This window comes from Octopus sinensis, linkage group LG12, assembly GCF_006345805.1.
Source record: "Octopus sinensis linkage group LG12, ASM634580v1, whole genome shotgun sequence".
Taxonomy (NCBI): domain Eukaryota; kingdom Metazoa; phylum Mollusca; class Cephalopoda; order Octopoda; family Octopodidae; genus Octopus; species Octopus sinensis.
The window spans coordinates 50,501,832-50,517,046 of record NC_043008.1 but is presented as its reverse complement, the minus strand read 5'-3'; the positions used below and the strand labels follow the sequence as shown (position 1 = coordinate 50,517,046).

The window sequence follows — 15,215 nt, the reverse complement described above, 5'->3', positions numbered from 1 at the left end:
TTAGACAGACAATGAAATTGTTAGACTAGTAGTGACTCTTAAGATATTATCAACACTGTTAGTTCAGTAGCGATGTGTTTATACTAATAGCAACACTGTTAGAGCAGTAGTGATTTCATTAGTATGGTAGTGAGTATGACACAATTAGACTGATACTAACACTTTTAGGCAAATTCTGACTCAGACCGACAGTGGCACTCTTAGACTGGTAATAGCAAGTAGACTGAGTGACATCGTTAAGCTGACTGTGATACCATTAGACTCATTACATTAGTAGATAAGTCGTAACATGGTTAGACTGGCCATGGTACTGTCAAATTGGCAGTAACAGTTAAATAATAGTGATACTATCATACAGGTAGTGGTTTTGTTAGTCTGGTAGACACTCTTAGACCTGTAAGGGCAATGACAGGTGTATGTGTGTGTGTGTATATATATATAACTATGTTACTAATGGCCTTTCTTCATGTAATTAGTGCATATCTGATATAAGGGTGTCCAGGTTATGTGTGTGTGATGCTTTAATCTGAAAGAATACTGAGGGATGAAGGGAGGTATCATTTGCCAAAAAGTTAAGTCTATAAAATGTATATTCTCTTCATGGCCAATTTTAAGTTGTCATGTCAAACTCCAGCCTTCACGAACAATTCTCAATTAAGGAATAAAGGAAAATTCACTGCTTTGTTCGCTTAATCAGGGTTGAAATTGCTAAATATTTCAATATCAAACACTGATAACTGAAAGAAAGGTATTAGGTGACAATTACAAAAAGAAACTGTAACTAAAAACTGAACTTGGAATTATTTTAAAACAAAAATGAAACACATTCAAAATTTCTTTCCAGCAAAGGACCTGGGGGGAGAGGTAATGCAAGAAATAGTCTGAGGATGGTTAGAGTGGTATGCTGGTATTAAGGATGTGAATCTGCCTACAGCTGAATGAGGAGTTGAGCACATTAGGGATGTTACTAGTCAGCATGTTAAAACAAGATCACTTAAGTAACTGGTAAGATAGCTAAGGAAAATGAATCTATGTTTTTAAGAGTAATTAATTATATTACATGAGACAAAGAGGACTGTAAAAGTAGATAAAACAAGAGGCATAACAAATTGGAATCTGAATACTTTCAATGTTTATTAAGTTTATTAATGCCTCATCAGAGATCACCAACTTCTTATTTTCAGAGAGAATATTAGCTTAGAGCTATTTATAGGAAAACTCCAACACAACGAAACTGGTCTACCTGATAGGCATAACAGTGTGAGAGCTAGCAATGTGAATTAATTAACATACCATACAGCAATTGGATAAGCAAATCTGTAATGAAAACTTGTATATGTTTTAAATGAACAGAGATTTTAGATTTCCTGTTGAAAGCAGATAGCATTTTAAAACCACATGATCTTCCATGTGTGTGTGTGTGTGTGGTGTTTAGTATTTAAAACCAGCCAGATGTGACCGCTCATACCTACCCAACTATGTCATTCTAAAAATGTACAATTACATCATCATAATCTCAAAGCTAGGAGATAATGCATAATCAATGTAAAACAATGTGAATACATGACCATTACATTTGGCAGTAATCTCAATGCTAAAGAATTACACACACACATATATATATATATATATATATATAACACACACACATGGTTATGGAATTTTTCTGTCAAAGAAATTCATTGTTATCACTACTAAACATCAGTAATTTGCTTTTAATGTTTTAACGTAATAAAACATATTTATTAATTTAATTCAATGTTTCACCAGAGACTTATTATTCTTTTCTGTTTACAGTTGACCAAAAAATATACCTTTCTATGTTTAACATACATTATTTTTACTAATCCTATCAGTGCCATAGAGTGTCTTTAATTCATATTGGCACTGCATACGGTAGACCAATTAAATTCTGCCAAAGTCTGTGTGTACAATAAACAACTATAAGCCATATTTCTTCTGTGAACAGGAAGGAATAATTGATCTCCAATGAGGTGGTAATAGATTGATCAATCTCTTTTTATGATGAGAGGGAGAAGAGGTAACGAGGTTTAATTACTGTGTTTACTTTCGATAGTGAAACTAAATAGGATGGAATAAATGTATATTTTGTATTTAGAACAAAAATTTTCAAGAAATATCTTTTAAGTAAGCAACTGGTTAGATTATCAGTAGCAGAGGAACTTTGAAATTGAGAGAAATATATATATGGTTGCTGAGACATTTACTCCACACAAATCAACTGTGTATCACCCAATAGAGAAAATGATATAAAATAAAGGTATGAGTGCATTTAGTGTGATTGTTATACTATCGCAGGTAGGCATGAAGTGGAATGACAAATCTAGTACACATAGTATACATAACAGTGCTAGTAGTTCAGATTAACAGATTATAGATTTCAGTAACTATCATAATGAGATTAAGATTAATTAAAAGAGAAATTATTAACTACAAGCGAGAAAGTCAAAACCTTATATCTGCAGTGATAGAATTTTTGAAAAACTGCTAGCATAGTTTGAATATTAAAAGGTATATAGAGAATTGCAATGCTGTGCGAGGTTTGAAAATTCAGTGAAAATAAACCTGTAACAAATATTAAACAGAGAGAAAGGTGAAGACTTTTATTATGACCTAAACCAGAGCACATAAAATAAGCCAAGAAATAACCAGACAGAAGTAATAAGGACTGACTTAATGAAAAAAAAAAAAAAAAAACAAGAGAGAGGCTAACAAGAACAATCAATGCTACAAGTTGGCAAGAAACAATGAAAAAGGACAATTACTTGTAATTTGAATTAATCAATTGAAATTCAGAATAAAAGAAGGAATACAAGGATAAGTTAATTAAAATATGAAACTGGAAAAAATTGCTTACCAGTAAATATGATATGTGGTATCTTACTGTTATTTTGTGGTGATAACTGTTGATGTGGATGGTGTGGAGATGATGGTTGCTGCTGTTGTGGATGTGTATGTTGCTGTTGTGTCTGTTGCTGTTGGTGGCTGGTTTGGTGGTGTTGAGGTGACTGTTGGTGTTGTGGTGATGTCACAGCTGTATTCAACAACTGCTGCTGTGGTTGAGTACAAAGGGGATTCAAATCCGAGTAGAAAGATGATAAATTAAATTCCTGGTTACCACCCGTGACGGCAGTCAGGCTCTGCATATCCTCTTCAGTGAATTCCAATGTTTGAGGTGAAATTGAGTAACCAGCCAGGTTAGTTAATGAGTTGGAGTTGCAAGAATTTAGACTTGGTTGATTATCTTGAAGCTGGAAATACAAATGTCAACAAAGTTAATTTAAAAGAAATATACCCTAAAACATTTTTTAACACCAGTTTCTTCTTCCACTACAGTATTTTCTCAATGTGCTATGTTCTATTAAAAAAATATATATATTGCCATAATTAGAAGTGAACAATCAATAATTAAAGTAATTATCAACTAATTAGTATAAAGAGAAAGTCAGTCAGTAGTTAATTCATATAACTATACATACTACAATCAGCTGAGATGTTTTACACTTTTCACATATTCTAATCAAGGTAGATTCAAAGGTAAATTATACACAATGTGGCCTAACTACAGGAGAGTCTAGAGAAAAATTAAAAGATATTATTGGTAGGAATATGGTAGAAATAACTCCAAAGATCAAGTCTTTGGTAATGTGTCATTTAGTAATATTAATAATGATTTCTAACATTGGCACTAAGTTAGAAATATTTGGGGAGGGATATGGTCTACTAAATCAACTCCAGTACTATTTTATTTTATTCATTCCTGAAGGATGATGAAAGACAAAGATTTGTAAATGCTAATGTTAATAATAATAAAAATAATCCTTTCTGATTTTGGCACAAGGCTTGCAATTTGGAAGAGGAGCAGCTGGAGGAGGAGGACAATTACATTGACTCCAATATTCAACTTGTGCTAATTTTATCAACCCCAAAAAGGATGCACATTGATCTCAGCCAGGTTTGAACTCCAAATGCATAGATCTTGAAGAAAGCATTTTTGTCAGCCAGCATAACAATTCTGTCAGCCCACCGGTAACAATAATAACTTCTGATTTTGTCACAGGGCCAACAATTTTGAGGTGAGGGAGGAGTATCACTCAACTCCATCAACTCCAGTATTTAACAAATACTTTATTTTATCAACCCTGGAAGGATGAAAGGCAAAGTTGACCTTGATGGTATCTGAACTCAGAGTGTAAAGAACCAATTCTAACAATTCTGCAATTGTAATTGTTTCCAACATAGGCACAAGGACATCAAAAAGCAAAGTCTTATGCCTATGCTAGAAACTATTATTATTACTATATCAAGTACAGATACCAATTCTAACTAGTTTGCCAGTTTTATTTTCTGAAACAACAGGGGTGTGGTTATTTTTGGCTCCAGTGAACTATTACAGAAAAAAGAGTGTTACAGTTTACTAATTTACTTTGAAATTAAACCATAACTTATTACTATGTAGTACCAAAAAAAAAAAAAAAAAAACGTAGGTGCAGTTTCATAAGAAGAGCAAACAGGTCACAGTTAAGCTCTTGCCATCCAGCCTGACTGCCACACGAAACTAGTTACAACAGGACAATTAGTACAGCTCAGATAGAGAATACATGTTCATAGAAACCATAGTTCACTACAAGTTCTATAAAAGGAATGGTAGGAAATATTAGATATTTTGCACATCATTCAAACAATAAACAACTTATTGATACTATTATTTCAAGAGATCTTAGACTTGGCATAAGTAATTTCTTTGTGTGCAAATCTGTTGGTGAATGGTCTCCATGTATCTAAATAAACAATGATGTGTGACTTCATATCAGAAACCTGGTAACCCCTGGGTCAGCCCAGGTGAACAGGCTTATCATCAAAGACATTCCAGCCATAAACTTCATGTCTGTTCATCAGGCACAGTTTACTTGAAACAAAATTATCTAATGCATCTTCTTTTCTATGATAGAAGAGTGTGATCTGAAAGAGATTCCAGCTGCTATTTCAAGCAGATTGTGTGATCACCAAGACGTCCTTGTTGTTGCAAACCAGAGCAATACACAGCAACATATAAGTCTGCATTGTATTATCTGCATGGCATGCATACTAATATGTTTCCAAACATCAAAGCATTAAATAATACTACTTTATTCTTACACACACAGACTACACATTCATTAAGTTCATGATAGGATGCAACGAGTATATATTTAGATATAAAGTGTTGGAACAAAGGTTTACTAAATTAACATAACATAAAAGTTTCCGATGATTTTGTGCAATCGAAGCAATCTTTATTGTCAACAGGAAATGATAAACTGTTGCGGGGGAAAGTATAAGCTGATAGCAGCATAAGTGATACAGCATAATGTCTTTTAATGACACCAATACAGAAAAGCTGAGATAATTGATAAAAGACCTAATGAAAAGTGTTCCATTGAATCTTGAACTTTCTATGACCTATTCAGGTAATAACTGGTCAAATGTCATTGTACAGTCTACAGTCAGACATTAAATGTGATAAAAGAAAAGAAAGCACTTCACCTCTCTCAATTAAGATTCATTAATGAAAGAAGTAAAAAAAATTACATCTTTCATTAGCAAACTAACAGCACTTTGTGCCTATCAATGTCCTTTTTATACAAATTAGTAAAAGGAGGAAGGACAGAGCCTTCCACATTGACAAAAATAGAGGAAGTCGGTATCCAAACTGAATATCTGCAAGTTAAATCCTAAATGAAGATTGTAGTGGATTGTTTGAATGTTTGCAATATTATGAACTCTGCTAAAGACACCCATGTACCAGATAGTATTAACTATGCAGTGCATTGGTATCCCAAGGATAGCATGATGGTTTTAAAGCAGATAGTGTATTAGGCCCAACACAAACTAAAGGCACTCAAGAATACGATGGTAATGTGTTAGGCCTAAAATCCAAGAAACAGCTGGTGGTGTTAAACCAGGCAGTATATTAGGTTTAACAATATCAGTTCTTAATAATCTGTATAACTTGTTAAATAAGAAAAAAAGTGCGTTTTTTTTTAATTAGTAAAGAGTCAATATTTAGCTGTGTCTGGGGAGAGTCCTTTTCTTTTTGTGCCTTATAATATAACACGCTCACTGGTAAAATTTCCTCTTTTTTCTTATTTTTATTTTCCTAAAATTTTCGTTGCATCTTGCAACCTTTTCAGTAGTTTTGACTCTCAAATCCATATCCAAAAACGAAATAGTCAATATTTATTTAAGGACAACTAACTTCCTAAAGTAAAAACCATAAAACAAAAAAATAAAGCTTATACCATATTGAAGTGCTCCAGTTGATGTTGTAATTGGTTAGTCTTCTGCTGTTGTATGTAGAAGGCTTCAGTACAGGCAGTGTTATCTAAAGAGGTGGAGTTTGGTGGTAAACCAGGTGATTGTACAGGTGAATATGAAGTCTGGGACAGTGGTGATGTGGGTGACTGACAGCTACTTTCACTATTTCTATACTGTGTCAGAGAAGGCTGAAAAGAAAGAGAAAAAGGTTGTTTTTTTTCTTTAAACATTCTAACCAAACTCCTTATTTTTGTCCAAATATCTTCCTCAATTTACTTAGTCAACAAAGTAATATTAATTTAAATTATTAAGCAATTAAAATTTTAAAAGGGTTTTACAGTATAAATGGAAGTTATTTAATTTTTATAAAATGATTTTAATATAGGATATATTTAAAACAGTTACTGAAAATATTAACCAAGATGTTGTGGGTAATTTCAAAATTGATAGAATTGATAAAGTTACTCATATTTACATTTTAGAAGAACGGTGGAGATCAGACATCAAAGACAGACAAATGTTGAACATTTCAATGAAAGACAATGTGTATGGAATTGGAATTCATATGGAAAAATGAAATAAATTTATTAAATAAACAGCAAATTTAAGCAATAATAAAGCATTTAAATAAACTGAAAATAAGGTGACTTAAATCAAGCTACACATGCATATCAAAAGCATATATCTGAATATTACTAATGATAATTATTAATAATAATCATAATAATAATGAACACACACAAAAATCAATAAAAATAAACAGTTGAAATAACAAATTTCACAAGTTTACAGAATAAAGCAAAATGTTATAGTTTAACAGGAGGAAAAAGGTATGTGTGTATATATGTGTGTGTATGTGTGTATAATCATAAACATCATAAATTTGCATGGTATCAAAGAAATTGTTAGTTTTCTATATCACCATACACACAGCTATAATTTCCTTTTACAGTTTCTAATTTTTTTTTTTTTACACATAAAATTCTAACAACTATCCAGTAAATTTCCTTAATGATTCTTCAAAGCAACAGCTAAACTTTCTTTAAAAAATAAAAATTTAAAAAAACATTTTTAAAACTCAGCCCCTGCTTCCACAATGTATTTAGCAAGGTACCAACATCATCATCTATCACACACACATTAAAAGTTCACTTCCCATCCACATAGTTCTGAGTTCAGACCCTCTACAATGTTAGGCTGGCCAAAGCCTTGTGAATAGATTTGGTAGGTAGAATCTAAAAGTCCATCATTTGTGTGTGTGCGTGTATGCACACGCAAAAATGCTTATGTCTTTTGAAATATATAAAAGCCTGGTGGGCCTTTAGCTAGAAGTGGTGTGTGTGTGTACTGAAGTGTAGACACAGAGACAACATTTATAGCACACAACCTTATTACAAGAGAAAGGAATGGTTTATATTTTGTTGCCGCTGAGCCCCAATCCAACCCAACCCTAATCAAAGATGCTCATGAGCTAAGTTATTTCAGCTCTAACCATCCTGTCTTTCTGTCTACTGAAGATGTCAGGGTGTGATCTAAGTAGATTTGGCTTCTATGTCTAGCTAATCAAGTGACCATCTAAGGTTTTTTTTCAGTGACTTGAATTGTTTTAACACACTGAACAATTGCAATTCCTTTTCCTCTCCTTTGAGGTTTTCCCAAACAATAACAACAAAACTGGACGTGGAAATAAAAGGTACATAATTTGTGATGGCACATTTTTCTTTTTTTTTTTATAAACTGGTCTCAGAGGAGGAAAGGGAGCTACTATAGTATTTTTCAGGGGCTCATCAGAATGGGGACCTACCAAGCCTGAAGGCATGTAACAGAGTGGATTTTGTAAAGCACCTAAGAGCTAGGTAGTGGTATTACAAGGAGTTTACATCCTGCCCCTGCCTCTCAAAATAACAAGATTCGTTTATTAAGGGTTAGTAGTGGGTGATAAAACACATGACACAACTACAGTGCATCATATCCGCAAGTGTCTTCCACTGTAGTCCCAGACCAACTAAAGCTTTGCAAGTGGATTTGGTAGATGGAAACTCAAAGAAGCCTGTCATATATATATATAGGTGCAGGAGTGGCTGTGTGGTAAGTAGCTTGCTAACCAACCAGTCCCACTGCGTGGCATCTTGGGCAAGTGTCTTCTGCTATAGCCCTGGGCCGACCAATGCCTTGTGAGTGGATTTGGTAGACGGAAACTGAAAGAAGCCTGTTGTATATATTTATATATATATATATGTGTATGTGTGTGTGTTTGTCCCCCTAGCATTGCTTGACAACCGATGCTGGTGTGTTTACGTCCCCCGTCACTTAGCGGTTTGGCAATAGAGACCGATAGAATAAGTACTGGGCTTACAAAGAATAAGTCCCGGAGTCGATTTGCTCGACTAAAGGCGGTGCTCAAGCATGGCCGCAGTCAAATGACTGAAACAAGTAAAAGAGTAAAAGAGAAAAGAGCATATATATATATATATATATATATATATACACACACACACACACACACACACACTATATATATATATAAGGCTAGACAGTATGACAATTTTCCCATTCTGTGGTAATAGGTCCCTCATCTGAGATGCCACATGCTGTGACACCTTCTAAAGCAGCAACTTAGTGTTGTCAGTAACCAGTCCTGGCTCCGCTGCTTGTTAAGATGAGGAAAACAAACTGTGAAGGTATTAGTTTCTCTCTGACAGGTTTATAGTTGAGTCTGTAGCAGTTGAAACCTCTGACATTCTTAGTCCCCTGGATCACATCCCTGCTCACCGCTAACAAGGTAGAGACTGCTATCTGCAAGTGTGAACCCAGTGAGTCAGAGTGACCATTCCAGTACATCTCCCTCGCTATCCCCTGAGCAATGCCTTTTTCATTTTGTCTGCTGGTGCCATGAGAAATGTTTCAACATTGCGAGGGGCAAGGTTCTCCGTTAATCCATTATACACACTTTAAGCTTAATTACATTTAAGAAGACAACAACATTAATACAAGTGGAGTAATTAAACCCACTTCAACCTACGTAGTATCTCGCTAACTGGAGTAAAAATTTAATGCCCTCCTCTCCTGAACATATCTACCTTCTTTCCACACCGATAAAACCCTACATAACTGCGACCATGTATTGCCAAAAGGCCAGCAAGTCATTAAAGAGAGAGAGGGGGGAGGAGAGAGAGAGAGAGAGAGAGAGAAGAAAAGCAATCTAAGCCTTTATTCTTAGTGACACACCTTACTTTCAAGTAGTACTCATAGCAGTAGTAGATGAAAACAGCTCAAAGCATAAAAGATATTTTTGCATGTTAATTACACCAGCCTCAGACGTATGTCAATGGATGTGTGCTAACTTACATGCATATATACACTGAAACAGTAGTAACTTGGTGTGTTCAAACTACATCATTGTTATAAGCAGAAAGCTATTTTCCATCCCCGAGTGAAGAAGATAGCTCTTGTCTTTTTACTAATTAGTAAAACTGATAATGTAAACCAGTGAACAGTCAACTTCTCAAACAACCCACCATCATGTTTTAGATTCATACAGCTCAGCTGCAGATGTTAAAACAATAATGATAAACAGGAACACCAAAGTAAACAACAATATTTTATCAAGTCTGTTGTCTTCTGTCAACAATTTTTTTTAATATCTTTTACATGTCTCATTAAACGGACTGCGGCCATGCTGGAGCACTGTTCTGAAGAGTTTAGTCAAACAAATCAATCCCAGTACTTATTTCTTACGCCTGGTACTTAGTCTATCGGTGTCTTTTGCCAAACTACGAAATTATTGGGAGGTAAACAAACCAACACCAGCTGCCAAGCAGTGGTATATGGTATAATGAATAAACATTATTCCAATCGGTCAACTTTTTTTTGTTTTTATAACTTGTCCATTTTAACTTGTCTGCAATTGAACAATGTAATAACCAGAAATGTGAAGTTTTCTCCTGATGTAAAGGTGTTGCCGTTGGAGTTCCTTAATGGATTATACATTAACGATGTGAAGCAGCATCCTTTGAAATGATCGTAGAGATGGGCTTAAATGGACTCTGTTCTGGTTTCCTTACACTTAACTATTTATTTTACTTTTTATATTTATACTCTTGTATTCTTATATTCAATGGCGGTGCCCCAGCATGGCCACAGCTCGTGAACTGAAACTAGATGAAATGAAATGAAATGATATATATTATTTTAGCTCCATTGCTTTAAATTTTTAGTCACCTTTATTACGCATGAATTTATTCCATATCTATTTTTCTTCATTCGACTTCACTCGTATTACTCTTTTAGGTTTTATCACCTTTCATTCAAGTACATGTGTATATCTTATATGATTCGATTTTACCATTGGGTGCCCTGTTATTTTAGTATATATTTATATTCGATTTTTGATAATTTGGGAATGATATAAAGCTGTTTTGACTGATTGGAGTGTTTATTCGTTATATTTTTCAATATATTTCTCCTTTCGCCTCGGTCTCACCTGAACACATCCAGCTGCGCAGTCCGATTTTTATTTTTGCTCTTCAGTTTAATGAAGTTATAAAAATATCCTCTTATATATATATATATATATTATCATCATCATCATTATCATTATCGTTTAGCGTCAGCTTTCCATGCTAGCATGGGTTGGACGGTTCAACTGGGGTCTGGGAAACCAGAAGGCTGCACCAGGCCCAGTCTGATCTGGCAATGTTTCTACAGCTGGATGCCCTTCCTAACGCCAACCACTCCGTGAGTGTAGTGGCTGCTTTTTACATGCTACCGGCACAGGTGCCAGACGAGGCTGGCAATCGGCCGTGATCGGATGGTGCTTTTTACGTGCCAATGGCTTCCACACAGTTTTCATCTACCAAATTCCCTCACAAGGAATTGGTTGGACCAGGATTATGTTGCCCAAGGTGCTGTGCAGTGGGACTGAACCCAAAACCACATTGATTACAAAGTAAGCTTCTTAGCCACACAGCAATGCCTTGAAAAGGAATAAGCAACAAAGATCTTCAGTGTAAAGTGGTATTAGGCATTCAAAACACCAATTTGAGACTTATAGGAAACAACAGACTCACAGGTGGGACTCAAATCATGCACTGATCATGTTCCCTCTGCCTCATAAAATAATTCAACAGCACTTAAGAATATGCAATTTTATTAATGTTCAAAGCATGATGGAGTGTTCCACTTTTGTTCAAGACAGAACAGAGCAACACATCCAATAAGACATGTGTCTATCACTAAAATCATACAGTTAAAATATAACAAGACAATTTACAGCAGCTGATTTAGGAACATGGAGTACCAGGTACTCTAGATCAGGGGTCTACAACCATTGGGCTACAGAACAGCATCAGGCCACACAGAAAGAATACATTTTTCATTTTTATTTCTATTTTACTGGTTATCACAGTCTGCAGAAAATTAATGCTTCTGTCTGAGCCTTGTTCCCACACTTGTCAGTTTTTTCCTTTTTTATTTCTATGAACCGATAACTTAAGCCCACAAGCTAACTGAAACAATAATAAGACCACTAACTTCCTTTCTTGTATACACACACACACACACACACACACACACACACACACACACATAGATATATGTTACAATGTAACAATTACATGATGTGTGCAATAATTAAATTAATATATATATCATGCAATTTGTGTTTTGTCATGTGCAGGACTAAATTCCACCTCACCCCTGGTCCATCAAAAAACTGCCTTGCGTGAAACTGGTCTGTAGCGCAAAAAAGGATGCTGACTACTGCTCTAGACATATGGTTCTGTTGCTTTCTGTCCTAAATTGATGTGAGAAGCAACTACAGTATATTCTTTGTACTTTTCTTCTATTATTCATCATCATCATCATCATCATCGTTTAGCATCCGTTTTCCATGCTAGCATGGGTTGGACGGCTCTACTGGGGTCTGTGAAGCCAGAAGGCTTCATCAGGCCCAGTCAAATCTGGCAGTGTTTCTACGGCTGGATGCCCTTCCTAACGCCAACCACTCCGAGAGTGTAGTGGGTGCTTTTTACATGCCACCCGCACAGGTGCCAGACAGAGCTGGCAAACGGCCACGAACGGATGGTGCTTTTTATGTGCCACCGGCACGAGGGCCAGGCGAGGCTGGCAACGGACACGTGTTGTTAAGGCAGAAAGCTGGCAGAATCGTTAGCACGCTGGGCAAAGTGTTTAGCAGCATTTCATCCGTTTTCATGTTCTGAGTTCAAATTGTGAGGTCAACTGTGCTTGTCATCCTTTTGAGGTCAATAAAGTAAGTACCAGCTGAGCACTGGGGTTGATGTAATCAACTTACCCTGCTCCTCCAACATTGCCGGCCTTGTGCCAAAATATGAAATCATCATCATTATAATTGTTATTAAAGCAGCAAGATGACAAAATCATTAGCACACTGGGGGAAAATACTTAGCAGCAGTTTGTCCATCTTTATTTTTCTGAATTCAAATGCTGCCAAGGTCAACTATGCAGCTATGCTCTCAGAGCAACCACCACGTTACTGACTTGGTCACCTAGGTAATGGAAGCTATCAACTACTTCTAGGTTTTCCCCCCTGTTATGTGATGGAATATGTTTTCTGCACATTTTCAGTGTTTATTGCTCCTGGGCATTTGTCACATACAAAAACGATCTTCCCAGTTAGCCTTCCTTTGATATTGCTGCACCTCACATGTGTCCACAGCTTACACCAGTTACATCTTATGGGAGTTTCTACCTATGCCTTTTCTACAGATCAAGCAGGGCCATCTACCTGAAGGGATTTGTGATCTGTCTGCCTTATTACTTACTAAGACTGGTTTTTGCTAGGTTAACTCTAACACCCTTCAACTCTAGACCTTACTTCCACACATGAAACTTCTCCAGCTTGACATAAATACAATTTTTTAATTTTTTTTTTATTGTAAACAGACACAGAACCATAAATCTAAATGCAAGTAAATATTATGTTGTGACACTCATGCATCTCTTACGAATATTGGCAACCTAACTAAAGTAGTTACAAATGATATTCAAATGTGAATCACAGACTTTGCTAACTACAGATCTGATTCTTCTCTACTTTGCATAATAATAAATGTTAGTTCAAACTGACTTGATCGTTCGTATTTGAATAAACATTCAATCAACCACATACATGTAACATATTACAACATCTTGTTCACAGACAGACTGTCTTCTATCTCTAGCTTTTTCTACCAGTACTTCAGTCAATGACCTCACCTTTTCTGAAGAAACCAATTATATACCATTTCCTGCAAGCCTATCTGACACACCTGTCTTGTTGCTTTTTATCATCCCTGCATACATCATATTCTTTTCTACTCTAGGCACAAGGCCTGAAATTTTAGGAGAGCGGGCCAGTCAATTAAATCGGTACTTAATTTATTGACCCTGAAAGGATGAAAGGCAAAGTCGACCTCGGTGGAATTAGAACTCCATAAAGACAGATAAAATACCTCTAAGTATTTCACCCAGTGTGCTAGCCACCTTCTGCACATATCATATTGCCATGTCCCCTATGGACCTTTCTCATTCAATCTACTTCTGTAACATATCATTATTCTAGAATTCTGACCATGGCCATGTTTTTTCTGCAGATATTGAAGCTGGACATGGACAACATCAGTTTCTCAAGTCACAAAGGGCCTGCAAAGGTCGTGCTACAGTCACAGCTCATTTGAAACTGTCTTAGATATATTCAATGAGAATCAACCAGGAATGTCTAACAAGAACAATTTCTTTACACTGAAATAAAGGAAAAGTCTTCAGCTGAAAACTTTTGAAGACCCCCCCCCCCCAAGCAATCAGGGTTGATCATATATCTACACCCTGGAGTCTCCAAGCCAAGATTTTACATTGCAAATCAGCAGTTGCCCATGCAGCAACTCTTCCTTCTCTACACCATGGATGTTGTCCAACATAAAGACAAAGACTGATAAAGCTGGTCATCAGTGTCATCACAAGTAAACTCAGATCATAGGAACCTAGAACAAACACCACAAGGCAGTTTATTTAACACTGTTAACAATTCCACCAATCCATAAGCCCAGACTTGTTTTATAGGTCAAAGTCAACCCCAACAGGAAATGAACTGAGAATGTAAAGAGCTGGTTAAAACAACAATGCTGTGAATTATTAGTCAGACTCTAAAGCAATTCCATGAACCTATGACCTACTGAGCACAACAATTAAATGAATAGACCCATAGAGTCATTCTAATCATATAGGCTCATCTAATACATCCTCTCATATGCATAGAAGTAGCTCAAGTGGAAGATACACTAAATTGCCTTAACAGCTATACATGTACAAATATTTTACATAATGAAAGACTAACGTTGTTGTTTAGTTTCCAAACTTGCTTTGATCTAGCAGATACAAAGATACTAAATTCTGTCTTTTTAACATACTCAGGACAATACTGTCTAATCATTAATGTTAATGAATCCTTCCATTTTTGGTTAAAGATAGCAAAATGTGATTTGAGGGAATATTAATTGTCATTCGTAGCAGGTTGACCTATTTTGAGCAGGTTGAGCAGTTGTAGATGCTATTTTGCTAGATCATATTAATTTAATGAGTACAGACCTGATATCACAGTTAAGACTGATTTCTTGTTAATTTTCAATATCATAAAAGAAACTGATATTTTTTGGAAAGTCCAAAAAGATAATATTTGACTTAATAGACTAATATACTATAAAGTAACCTAGTCTAATATATGATGAGAAAAAGAAGAAAGAAGAAGAAGAAGAAGAGAAGAAGAAAGAAGAAAGAAGAAAAGAAGAAGAAGAAGAAGAAAAGAAGAAGAAGAAGAAGAAGAAGAAGAAGAAGAAGAAGAAGAAGAAAGAAGAAGAAGAAGAAGAAGAGAAGAAGAAGAA

The 15,215-nt window shown here is 35.5% G+C and overlaps 1 protein-coding gene across 7 annotated transcripts in view; it reads right to left on the bottom strand.

Annotated features, from left to right (window-relative positions):
• Positions 1 to 15,215, bottom strand: part of LOC115217859 (CREB-regulated transcription coactivator 1) — a 172,288-nt gene that overhangs the window by 29,177 nt on the left and 127,896 nt on the right. For 5 of the 7 annotated variants that reach the window (XM_036507967.1, XM_036507963.1, XM_036507966.1 and 2 more), the window contains 2 exons: positions 6,303 to 6,506; positions 2,879 to 3,272 (listed from right to left, as the gene is read on the bottom strand). In XM_036507967.1, the coding sequence (XP_036363860.1) occupies positions 2,879 to 3,272; positions 6,303 to 6,506 (598 nt within the window). The remainder of the gene's footprint in view (positions 1 to 2,878; positions 3,273 to 6,302; positions 6,507 to 15,215) is intronic. The other 2 variants (XM_036507964.1, XM_029787567.2) reach the window with 1 other exon arrangement.